The sequence below is a fragment of the Ursus americanus genome, chromosome 1 (assembly GCF_024610735.1).
Source record: "Ursus americanus isolate L20-20 chromosome 1, mUrsAme1.1.p, whole genome shotgun sequence".
Classification (NCBI taxonomy): Eukaryota; Metazoa; Chordata; class Mammalia; order Carnivora; family Ursidae; genus Ursus; species Ursus americanus.
In genome coordinates this window covers 55,800,156-55,813,531 of record NC_142127.1, presented here as the reverse complement: position 1 = coordinate 55,813,531, position 13,376 = coordinate 55,800,156, and the positions used below count along the sequence as shown (strand labels likewise).

At 38.0% G+C, this 13,376-nt stretch overlaps 1 protein-coding gene across 6 annotated transcripts in view; it reads left to right on the top strand.

Moving 5' to 3' along the window:
* CCDC141 (coiled-coil domain containing 141) overlaps nt 1-13,376 on the top strand; it is a 202,173-nt gene that overhangs the window by 106,161 nt on the left and 82,636 nt on the right. For all 6 annotated transcript variants that reach the window (XM_087861825.1, XM_087861829.1, XM_087861823.1 and 3 more), the window contains one exon: nt 12,570-12,764. In XM_087861825.1, the coding sequence (XP_087717951.1) occupies nt 12,570-12,764 (195 nt within the window). The remainder of the gene's footprint in view (nt 1-12,569; nt 12,765-13,376) is intronic.

Here is a 13,376-nt window from a genome sequence, read left to right as displayed (position 1 = left end):
CCCCTTCAAACCCTCCCATTTTCTTTCTTGGCTAAAGATGTTGCAGTCCTTCAGCCATGAGGTTAGAGACTTCAGGGTCACATTAGAGCCTCATTCTCTCCCTCTCTCCCTTCAGGTCAAATGACCTCTCAGTGTGAGTCTGTTCTTACCTCCCATCTCCTTCTCCTCTCATCCCAGCCCACCACTTCAATTTGGGTGCCTGAAATCTTTGACAAAGACTATTATAATTATGTTGAGTAGTAGTATGAATCTGAGCCTACAAACTACAATATTTTTGCATGAATCATTGCTTGTCTGTTTTTACATCTTTTTTTTTTCTTTTTAATCAACATAAGCCTGATTCCGAGTTCCCATCCTCTGACTGGTTGGACACTCAATCTCTGTGGTTATTGGAGTTCCCTTACCCCAGGGTTTTGCAAGTGTTCCTGGGCTCCTGTAGCATCTTAGCATCAGGAAGTCCCTCTACTCATCAGTCTATTCTGACTCCCTCGAACAATCATTGTCTCAGCCTTTATGGAGACTGCAGATTCAGTGACTCTGCTGCTTCTGTGGTGGTTTGGTGCTCTAGGATGGCCCAGCTTCCAGTGTCCTGGAAGGGAACTCACAGCCATGCCTGAGGAAGCCTTGTACTTCCACATGGCACTGCCCTAAGGGGACCATCCATCTCCTCATGCCTCCTCTCCCATCCAGCCTTTTCTCTGGTGCTGGCCAGATCTCCCCATCTTTTGATAAACCTCACCTCAATCTCCTTCTCCTTCAGTACATCTATGATAATATCTTCCATAGACTTAGTTTTGTTTTGTTTTTTTTTTTTTATAAAAAGCAGGAGGGGAAATATCTTGCAGGTGACTTCTGTTTTGGGTCTTAGTATGAACTTCACTGAGGCAAAAGGGACTTGGAAAATATTGACTGTCTTCTTAAAGAGTTTGGTATGTACTTCAAGATTGGGCCCCACAGAAGTTAGCTAAGAAACAAGACAAAGAGAGTAGCATTCATGTTTAAGATGTCTAGGCAAAATTTTGAGGTCAGTACATTGAGCAGGGAGGATCCATTGAAAGCTCTGTCTCCACTCCAGCCTCAAGGGTGAAATTATGCAAATCTTAGTCAGGTGATCTCGGGATGCAGTGTCAGTCTAGATTCCTTCTCTGGGAAGCTTTTTGATCCCCCGGCTCTTGCTTTCCCCTTCTTTTCTCACAAAGCATTGCTTATTGTTTAATTAAAGCATCTTTTCCATTTCAATTGTTCACATATCTGATTTCTCCACAAGTTTGATTTCTCCACAGCTCTGAATTTCCTAAAAACAGGGCCATGGCATATTCATTTCTGGATTTACTAAAGTACCCAGAAGAGGGGTCTGGGACACCTAGTGTTTGTTGGGTCAGTGGATGACTCTATTACAAAGGAAGCTGGCAGCAACATGTTACCCCATGTTGGCCCTTGCTGAACTTCTAAATTGCTGTGGCTTTTAAGTGACTTTCAGTTTGGCTGGGAGGTCATGAGTCATTCTCTCTACTGCCTAATTATCATCAAGACTATGGATTAAACAAGATTTGATAGGAAGACCTGATTCTAAAGCAACAGAGAAATAATGATCAAAACTTTGTGAAAGAAGGATTCAGTCCTGCAATTCTCCAGTGTTAAGTGGAAAGCAATCTGATTCACACCAATGTGTGAATGTCTACCAACTTCTTAACTATCCTTTACTTTTGGTTTTCTTTTATTTATTTATTTATTTATTTACTTATTTATATTTTAGAGAGAGAGAGAGCACTTGAGTGAGGGGCAGGGCAGAGGGGGAGGGAGAAGAAGAGGGAAAGAATCTCAAGCAGACTCCACGCTGAGCACAGAGCCCAATGAGGGGCTCATTTTCACAACACTGAGATCATGACCTGGGCCAAACCAAGAGTCTGACAATAGACTAAGCCACCCAGGTGCCCCGTTTTTATTTCTTTTTAAAATTTTCCACCACGCGATCCCACCTCTAATTTTTAAAATAAATGTTTATTAACCCAAACACAAGAGTGGAATTGAAAAGTGAAGCGATTTGCAGAGTGCCCAAACCTAATGCTGCCTCTAAGTTTTACTTACTATAAAGATAAAGCACTGCTTTGTGGTGGTTGGTTTTTTTTCCTTTTCTTCTTGGAAGTTTGTACTTCTTAATTCCCTTCACTATTTCGCTCATTCCCCACCCCTGTCTCCTCTGGCAACCACCAGTTTGTTTTCTATATTTTCTGAGTCTGTTTCTGTTTCCTGTTTTTGTAGTTTGTTTATTCATTTGTTTTGTTTTTTTTTAGATGCCAGATGTAAGTGGAGTCATGGGGTATTTGTCTCTCTCTGTCTGGCGTACTTCAGTTAACGTAATACCCTTTGGTCCCAAACACCACTTTATCTTCTAAAGCTGAAATCTAGCACATCTTATGATGGTAATAGGGCATTGATGGGAATGCAGGCACAAATAGTGTGGATAGGGTGAGTTCTCTGTAAACCTGGCGCTTGTAACATGGAAATTCACTGCATTGTGAATCGAGAGGTTTCAATTTTTTCTTCTTTTTCAGTTTCGTTGAGGCAGTGGTAGAGGGAATTTTTGTTTTGTTCCTGACTTTAAATAGAAAGATTCAAATGCTTTATCATTAAGTATGATGTTTCTTAATTTTTAAATTTTTTTGTTTTAGTTTGGTTTTTTCATCTGTCCTTTATTACATTTTGGATTTAAAAAAAAAATCATGAATGGACACTGAATATTATTGATGCCTCTTTTGCATTTACTGAGATTATCATATGCTGTTTCTCTTTTATTTTATTTATTTGGTGAATTGCATTTGTTTGTTTTTCAATGCATTTAATTTACTTTTTGACCAATATATTGCCATTGTTAAAAAATATTAAAGGGGCATAGAAAAACCTAAAATATAATATTTCTGTTTTCACCTACCTAATCCCCCTCCCTAGTGTCAAAAGTAACCACTGTTATTAGTTTTTTATTATCTGCCCAGTTTCTTTATGTTATCTAAACAAATACAACTATATATTCTTATTTTGTCCCTTCCTTACCTCATTAGTGGCCTACTAAGCTCACCCTTCTGCATCTTGTTTTTATTACTTGTTTATTCTTCTATGTTAGTACATAGGCAGAGTTCTGATGCTTTTGCTACAGAGTATTCCACTGTATGGATGTATTTATTTAAACTACCCTCAATAATTGACCTTTCCTATTGCTTTCAAAAATTGAGTTTTTGTAGTTTTTTTTTTTAGTTTCTTTTTCTTTTTTCCTTAACTTTCTATTATTAACTGTATTAACTCTTCTTCCTTAACATTTAAAAGATTTATTTATTTATTTATTTAAGAGAAGGTGGGGGGAGACAGAGGGAGAGGTGAGAAATCCTCAAACAAACTCCCCACTGAGCATGGAGTTTGATCCCAGGACCCCGAGATCATGACCTGAGCTGAAATCAAGAGTCGGCCGCTTAATCAGCTGAGCCACCCAGGCACCCCTATTCTTCCTTAACTTTTAATTTGGAAACTCCACACAGCAAATTTGAAAGAATAGTACAATGAAAGCCCAAATAGATTCCATCAGTTTTAAAATTTTCTGACATTTCCTTTCTCTCTTGGTATGTATTTATATGTGTGTGTGTGTGTGTGTGTGTGTGTGTGTGTGTGTGTGTGTGTGTATATACATATATATGTATATATATGTATATATACATATACACACACACACACACACACATATATATATACACACACATACACACACACACACAATTTGTCTTGAATCATTTCAAAATAAGTTGCGAACGTCATGTATTTTCACCCTAAATATTTCAACAGATATCCTAATGACAAGGATGGTTTCTCCTACGGCTGTATTCTGGTTTTACACTCAATAACTTTAACATTGACACAATAGTATTTTCTGCTCTGTTGTTCATTTTCTTTTTTTTTTTTTTTTAAGATTTCATTTATTTATTAGAGAGAGAGAGTGAGAGCAAGAGAGAGCACAAGCAGGGGGAGGAGCAGAGGGATAAGGACAAGCAGACTCCCTGCTGAGCAAGGAGCCTGATGTGGGACTCAATCCCAGGTCCCTGAGATCATGACCTGAGCTGAAGACAGACACTTAACTGACTGAGCCACCCAGGTGCCCCAGTTGTTCATTTTCAAATGTTTTCAAATTGTCTCAAATTGAGAACAATTCATTGCATTTGATTGTCATGTACAATTCTTAGTAAAAACCCTCCTGGTTTGCTTGTATAATTTCTTCTCCTATTTCTTTCTCTGGTATGAACTTCCCATTCTCCAGCCATTACATGAGTCTGGGCTCATCCCTCTATTTTGCCCTTAGCGCTCTCCTATTCTCATTTATCACACTGCTTTTTAGTGAGTAGTGCTTTGCTTTCAACAATTCTCTCTAAAAAGTGCTATTCATAAATCTATGTCTTTGATTAGGGCCACTCTTATCTATCTGGTAGTGACTAGCTTTCTTTTAGATGTTTGCCCATGGGCTCACTCTTCACTCCCCACCCCACCTCCACTCCTCTTCTGCCTAGGTAACTCCCACCCTTTTGTTTTAGGTCTCAGCTCAGACATCATTTCCTATGAGAAATACTTATTAATTTTCTAAATTGAATAGTTCTATCTTCTTATGATCTAGGATCATACTTCTCATCTCCTTGGTAATAATAACAAACACCCTTGCCCACGTGCTCTTGCTCACACTGTCTTTTCTGCTCAAACCAGCCCTTGCCTTCTCCCCAATCCCACATTACACTCATCAGTTGAAGGTCTCACCCATAATTAAGATCCTATAAAAGGTCTCCCCAGATTCCCAAATCAGAATTTATTTTTTTCTTCCACTGAATACTGTTTTGTTTTCCATTTGCACTTACAATGATCTATGTTGTATTAGTTAGATGTTCTTAAGATTAGTCACATAATGCTTTTTAGATTAGACCATTTTCCGTATGGGAGAGTTATGAAGTGTCTATCCCAGTATCATTTGCTGCTGATTCATAGATTATTGAATATAGAAAGTATGGAGAGAGAATCCCATGCATATACATAGTGATTAGCTGAAAACCAAAATAAAGGGAGATGAGTTGAAGAAATTCTAGCTTTGACTAGATTTTGTTAGAAGAAAAGTAATTTCTTCCACATCATTAGAGTAAGGGCTTTTCTTATAATAAAGAATATACGTATTACAAATATGGTTATAAAAAGTTTGTAAGGAATGTTAATGATAACCATATAGATGTATAGAAGAATTTGGGAAATAAACTGGATGAGTTTTGTACTTTCTCTCAGCTTTTTTCTTTTTCTTTTCTTTTTTTCCCAACTTTCTGCTTCCCTTTTTAAATCAGTGGCACCTTTGCCTGACACAATAACATGAAGAATGTACAAAGTAGAAAGAAATGCCTTGATTTCTTCTTTATGAATTAAGACTAATGATGTTCAACATTGCAGCAGGGCTGTTTTAAATTCATGATGGATTGGTGTATTAATCATTTAAGGAGTGTAAGGTAAATATTTTATTTGTCATTGTATCTTCCACAGCCTTACACAATACTTATTGAATGAATGAAGTAATTAAAAAAACAGAAGTTAAATTTTAGATTTGGGAGTCATTAATGTAAAATGTAATTTTATAGAGTCAAGTTAGCTTTAAGTTGCAAGGTTAAAACCACTTTTATTATATAATCATTCTTTCTCATTTATTGGTATGATTACACAGAAACTCTTATAGGTCTATTGTTACCTAGTCATTCAATATTTTGGAATATTCTGGTCCAGTTCCAAAATTTGACAGATCATAAGTATTATTTGTTTGTTCCCGATTTCAAATAAAATGCCACAGATTTTTTAAAAATACATCTTCTTCCACCCTACCAATCATGATTCAATGAATATAGGGTAGGTGTGAGAAAGCGTGTTTTAAAATTTTTTCTAGGAGATACTGATAGTCAGCCAGATTTAAGAGCCATTGTTCTAGTCTATATCTGATGTTCATTATGGATGTAATATATATGGATTTTCCCCCCATTTCCCAACTTAATCTATTTCATTTAGGAGAATCCTCACAAGAGGTGAACATCCAAACCTAATAATTCCCTCCATAGTTGAATTATATGTTTAGATTCTGAAGGAATCTCCAACACACGCTCTAGAAAATTAAACAATACGGCTTCTGAAAACATTAATATAAACCGGGACCACCTAGTCAGCTAGTGGCACAATCTGCAGGCAAATTGTGTTAGATGCAAATAATCTGGCCAGCTAGACTTTATTAATTTTTATTAAAAATGGAAACATCAATGCCCACAAATCTGGCTCTGCTCCTTACTTATTTAACTCAAAGAAAATGTGATTAAGAGGAACAAGAAATCTAAAAAAAACAACAAGGACAAGATAGCAAATAATAATAATAATTCTTGGAAAACACAAATCTTCAGAAAATGTCTCCCTGACTTCCCATGTAATTAAATTTTCATCCAAAAACTATGTTGAACTAAGGAAGAAAAAATAAATGTATTGTTGCTCTAATCATTATTTTGAAGATTTGCTCTTAAGTACAATTTGTTAAGATTTTATTTTATTTTAAAAATTTATTCCACCGCACATCCATTTGCTTCAGTATTAACAGCAAAGCACCCTGTTCTGAGTAGCCGAACAACAAGCTCCACTTGGTGGCCATGTATTGAACAGAATAAGGGAAACAAGAAACTTCCAAGCCATGGTTTTTCCTGTGACGTTTGGAATACTTGAATGGGCAGAGAAAAAAGAAAACAACTATTACTCAAAAATTATTTTGATCTGTCATTTCCACTATAGTCTGTCAGTCCCAATCCCAATAGGAATGGGAAATACAGCTAAAACCCCAAATTTTGGTAGGTCCTAAAATCTGGGAATTTGAAGCACAGCTAACTCATCTCTCAGTTTATAGGTGATTCACTAGAGAAGCGGATGCGTATGTGTGGTGGTGGCTGCCATTGCACTGCAGGGAAGTAAGGCTTGGAGAAGCAAAATACCCTGCTTGAGACCACTTACAAAGTTTGGAATAAAAAGTGTATTTTTAGCTCCAGTTCTCTGCTCTTACCCACAAGCTCTCCCTGGTTCAGTAGCTATGATTCTCTGCCTAATGGCTGGGAGGTGAAACACCACACTTCTTTTATCTTAACTGACACAAAATCGCAGTTCTTCCTGTTTGCAATCAGTGCCTTTGCGGAAATGCATCACAGTGAGGGCCAAGTTCAAACGGCCTGTGGACACTGAACTCTGCACTATCCAATAGTGGGATGGGACCCAGCTCTCTAGTAAGATCCTTGCTTTTGTGTAGGTCAGTGTAGAAATGCCTGGTAACAGAGCAGGAGAGGGAACTGTGGCCCAGTTTGCAATCCAACTCGGCGTAATCAGAGTTTCAGCTCTTTAGGGGCTCACTGCCACTCTTTAAAAGCTTAAAAATTTCCTCTAAAAAGAAATTCCTGCTCAAAACAGACTTTAAAATATTCTCTGATTAAAATTGCCAGGTTTATTTTGTTTGTACCAGCTGTTAATGCAATCATGTACAATTGCATGATTTTGTGTCAATGAGTTAATTCTCCTTGGTGCTGAACCAAATGGGACTGTAGATTTAGAGACTGAACAAGAAATGGACTGTGTCTAATGAGATGTCCTAGGAAATAGCCATGCTATGCGGACTATACATGAGTTCCACACATGCTTCGGCCAGATGTGATTTGGGCCCGTCATCTCCACAGCTGATATTTTCTTAGTAGTTTATAAATATGTCCTTTATTCTTTCTTGTCCATCTTCCCCCACTTAAAAATTACATTCTGAAGTCAAGTTTATAGTGAAAATAATTTACCACATGGCGTTGGGTCATTACACCCCCTCATCTACAGTGAAGTTTTCCTGTGAATAAAAGCTTATTAAACATATTGTGATGCTATTGTTTCTTTTCAAATAGTTAATCTTTCTACTTTCTACTTTTTGAAACTACCTGCTGGATAATTTTTATGCCAATCCATAACTTCATTTGAAGAGATAACCTGGGAGTATAGAAAAGACCGAAGAAATCGTTTTCACCTTCTTGTCTATCAACACTAATCCTCTTAAAAGTACCCTTTCAATCGAGGGATCCAACAGAAGCTCAGTTTCCTCAGCAGATGGAACAGTGAAAGGCGTCATGTCAAAGGGTAACCACTGAGAGTGAAAAATAAAAAAATGGAGTGACCTGAGGAGACACCCCGAGCCCAGGAGCACACAGTTCCACACGTTTTACTCGGTCAGACATATGCACATATCTCAGTCAAGGCTGAAAAGCCAAGGAAATGGCAGGCTTTGGCTTTCAGCTGGTAGAGAGAGGTACTGGAAATATTTTATTGCAGTGACTGAAACTCAGTCAGAGGCTTAACACTTAGCAGGCAGGCAGCAACGGCTAGAGAAAACGGACCGCGATTTTCTCCATTGGGTTCTGTCAGCCCTGACAACAGTGACAGCTAAGTTTTTAAAAATAGTTTGATGGATTCTGATGACTCTGGAACATTTTATGTTAAAATAAAATAGTGGACGCATCTCCGAAGAAAAATGACTGGGGAAATACATCATCAGAATGTTACAGAAACGCATCAGAAACTACCCATGGATTGCCCAAAGAAAACAGAACCAATTTTCTGAGAAAATTGAATAGAAATATTGAATGGACCCAACTTCATTTAATACCCACAGAGTTCATGTGAAATGCAATTAAGAAGACTGAGGATGGAGAATAAGAAAAGATACGAGCCACAAAATGGTCCTTTACAGCTTCCTTGCAAGGTCATAGCCCACTTTTTATAAACGTGATGTGAAGCACAGAGTTGAAGTGTGTTTTCAAAGATTTGGCTCCACGCCAGAGGTCTTTCTTTAATGATGTTTGCAAAATTTATGCTAAAGGCAGATTTATGAACACCGTTAGAGAACAGGTATTTCCCTTCTCGAGAAATTCATAGAGAAGAGTTTTATTATTTTGGTCCACTCGCTAAGCAAAATTAAGCTTGAGTTTGGGCTGTAAATTCTCAGTTCTATATGTAACAGCATTGTTTATTTAGAAATAATGAAACTTCTGATTCTAAATCAAAAAATCTCAGGGTCCTATAAGATTTCTCATTTCCAAGGCCTTATTCAGGTTTCATAGAACTTTCACCTCCGTAATTCTAAGCCAATAGGTTTAATCTTTCTATGCTGTAAAAAACACTTTCCATCACCTCTTCTTTCTGAAGTGCTGAGGTCAGTATACTGATTGAGAAATGGGGTCTAGGGTTAAACTACCTGAGTTTGAATTCTGGCTCTTTCACTTACTAGTGTTGAGAATTTGGGCAAGTTCTTAATTCCTCTAAACCTTGATTACCCCATCTGTAAAATGAGGATAATAACAGTTCCTACCTTATAGGGATGTGGTGAAGAGTGAATGAGATGATACGTGTAAAGCATTTAGCACAGTGCTTAGCATACAGAAAGAAAAATCAGTACTATCTTGCAGACGATTAGGATACCTACACCTTAGGACTTCGTGTTGTTCAGGCTGAGCACATAATGGCCATAACCTGTTTTTCCATGTCCTAACTCTTTTTCCATTTCCTTCACCCTAGCTCTCTAGGTCTTCCCCAGGTTCTTTGTTAAATGGTCTTCCGCTAATGAGTAAGAAGATTCTGGTCAATGATAATTTTTTTGAAAGAATTACCTGCTTTATTCTATTTTAACACATTAAGCATTTCTTCACTTGAGTCCATTGAGGATTCATACCCCACGGATCTTAACAGAAAGTGAGAGAATGGGTACAAAAAATAGAAAGTGGACTAGTTGGGTAGCTGGAGGGATAGAGACAAAACAAAAGAGGAAAGAGACAGACAGTCTTGTGAAAGCAGGTAAACTCCTAGGTGACTGATCTGCTTTTAGCCACAAGAACAGAATTTCCCAATATTGTTCCAACTGGAGCATTGGTCCCCGAGATAGTCAGTAAACGCATGGTTTCATGGTCAAAACAGTTTGCCCAGTATATTTCAAACCACGTTTTCAGCTAAGAGTCTCAAAGCACATTAACATATGAAGGCTTCTGAGAAGGCCAGCAGTAAAGAAACCTGCTTTATTTTGTTTATCCCATAATACTGATCAATATATAACACTGGTCAATAACATTTGGAGAACCCTTTCACTACCATTATTTTATTTTATTTATTTATTTATTTTTAAAAGATCTTATTTATTTGTCAGAGAGAGAGAGAGAACGTGCACAAGCGGGGGGAATGGCAGGCAGAGGGAGAAGCAGGTTCCCCACTGAGCAAGGAGCCCGATGCAGGACTCCATCCCAGGACCCTGGGATCATGACCTGAGCCGAAGGCAGACGCTTAACCTGAGCCACCCAGGCGTCCCACTACCATTATTTTAGAGCTGAGAAACAGAAATTCCCATAAAGAACAAATTTTGGGGAGCTAGTGAACCACGATAAAATTGATGGAATGTAAAGGGGGACTAATGTTTAGTGAATGCCGATTACATGTGCCAGAAATGGTACTGCTTTAAAAACATTTGCTCTTTCCTGATAAGGTTAAGATAATAGTTTTTAAGTGGGAGGGATATTTACAGTGCTTTACGAAAGAATGTCATGGCACATATTAGCTGTCTTTAAGTGGGGGCCTAATAGCTCTTTAAAAAATGAAGGATCTTGAGAAATCACGTAGCCCATATTCATGCCTAAGAATATTGATTTTGCACTCACTGAGAAATCTGGAGTGTCAAAAGTTCATAAATAAAGAAAGTAAAGCCAATGACTCGCCAAAGTAGTAATTAGTAAAAGTTTATTGTGCACACACCAAAAAGACAGTTTGCAAACCACAGCACTCACCCCGAAACATGGAACAAGGCTCAGGGGTATATTATTATAAAGCAGCCTTTGCAGTGAGGAAGCAGGGACTGCTTACTCTTCACAATTATTGGTTATAATATTAGAATTTTCTTAAATGATAGGGAATTGGTCAGTGGTTACCTCATATCAACCTTGGGAAAGGTTCAAGCTTTGCTTGTAATTTCCAGAGGCATAAACAAGAAATGACCCAGGTCAAGTCAGTCTCACGAAATAAGCTAAATTAAGCTTTGTTTGTATGACTAAACTGTTTTTGTCTGTGCAGGCAATTTTTAGGGCTGGTCTCCATTTGTTTTTTATTTTAACAACCCTCCCACTACTTTTGGTCATTCTCTCAGAAGGCAGAGCGTATGATCAACCATGATAGCGCTCTTCCGCACTGCCGCTGTTGATGTAGTCAGGCTGAAGAATCACACATTCGCTCTTTCCATTAGTTGAGTCATCAGGATGTGTTTATAGGACCAGCATGTATTTCATACAGCTGATAATGTAAGTATATATGAAAGTGATGTAAAATAGCAGTTTTAGATTATTAAAGGAAAGAACTACATTTTATTCTTCCTTTGTATTCTACAAGCCATCTATCCTAGCATGGTGCTAGGTGCATAGCATTTAGTATGTCTGCTGAAATGAATGAATGGAAATAGTAGTGGTAAATTGCACTAAAATTATACTTATTTTGCACAGTATAATATAACAAATGTAACTTAATAACAGGACATTTTGCCCTGGGGAACAAGCCAGGATGGAGTCAGACTGTAATTTTTGAAATTTGGCGCTAAATTTCTGATGCTGTAACAAACAGCCTATGCGTACTGCTCAGTCTCAGCTGAGATGAGTACCAGAAAATCCACTCACAAGACTGCCATGCTAGAGATAAGCATTATTTTATGAAGCTGAATCTGGCTTCAGTTCTTCTGCAAGAAATTTAAATTTCCTTTTCAATAAATTGTTAATATGTTCAGTTTACTGCAAATTTATTTTCGTTCTTCCCTACTTACTGTTTTTCTTCTTCATGTAACAGAAAGTAAAAAGCTACCTCTTTTCTTTTCCTGAAATGTTTATATACCACTAAGAATGAAGTATTGAGAGGAGAGACTCAGGTCAGGAAGTAGGGAATACTGCACAATAACAGCTATTAATTTTGTGGACAATAACAGATCTTAATTTCAGTTCTAAGTGTAGGCACATATGAAAACAACAGGCATAAAATATGAGATTTCCCTTCCTTTCTTGTACACATTTGCCCACCTTGGCAATGAGACTGAATTGTGGGAGATAGACTTCCTACATTTAAATGAATGAAAACAGGTCACAATAAGTAAGAGACTGAAAAACGCTGTTGACTATTTTGGGGTATGTTTTCAGACAGTATTAATGGAAGGGGAAGTGGCCTGTGTTTGGGGCAACAGGACACTCCATCAATCACACACCCCAACTGCCCTGACCTTTCCCGCTATCATCCCACTCCCTGTCTAGCCTCTTTCCCTTTGTCCTTCTCTTTTTTTATCTACATCTTGGTACTCAAACCTGGAATGTAGCATTTACTTCATCATGATTTTAAAATATAGTGACAGGTTTCTGATACATTCAACAGATCGAAATGTTCTGCGAGTCTTATCAGAGTTTACGAAGGGGAAGATGTGTAAAATAAACTGGAGTGATCTCTTGTAGGAATGGAATTCCGCCATTGAGAAGCTGAAGAGTGACGCACTTGGGATTCTCCTGTCCAAGGGCTACGTGGAGAAAGAGCATCTACAGCTCTCTAACCAGAAACTGCATCAGCTTCAAGGAGAATGCGGTCGGCTCATGGCAGAAAGGAAAACTTGGTTAAAAAAGGCAAATGGTTTTTTTAGCAGCGCTAATAAGGTCAGTGTGAGTTCACGTTGGTAATTTTAGGTAATCAGGGCAGACCAGTAAGAGACTCATTACTTCAGTAGGCTGGAGCATATCACAGAAGTCTAGATTCCACATGAAGTTTCAAAATTAATAGCAGCGAAAATGAGCTTTTAAAATGTATTCCTATCAGGGCCATTATTTGGTTCTCAAAACGAGGGGACGCTATGTTTTGACATGTAAAAAGAAATCCCCATGAAAGTTTCATCGAGTTTCATCGATCCGTTTGAGGGGGACACTTGTGCCAACACTGCAGTGTTTCTCATAGAGTAAGGGAATTATCATGAAATATATCAAGGTGAAAAAACACCTTGAAACTTTTACTGAAAAAAAAAGTTTCCCTTTGAAAACTTCTCTTTCATTTATCAGGTAAAGATACATGAATGTTGCAAGCCTTCTGCATGCAAACCATAAGGCTAGAAGCAGAGCCTCTTCCTGACTGGCCTGCCTTGATCTTGCTTTTCAAAGTCAGCCAAGGGGAAATCTTGCTTTGGACCATCTCCAGGTCTTCTGGAGTTGGAGAAGTGCTTGCTCAGCTTCTCCTGGTTGACTCATTTGGTTGTGGCAGGGGGTTCTTAGTGAGTG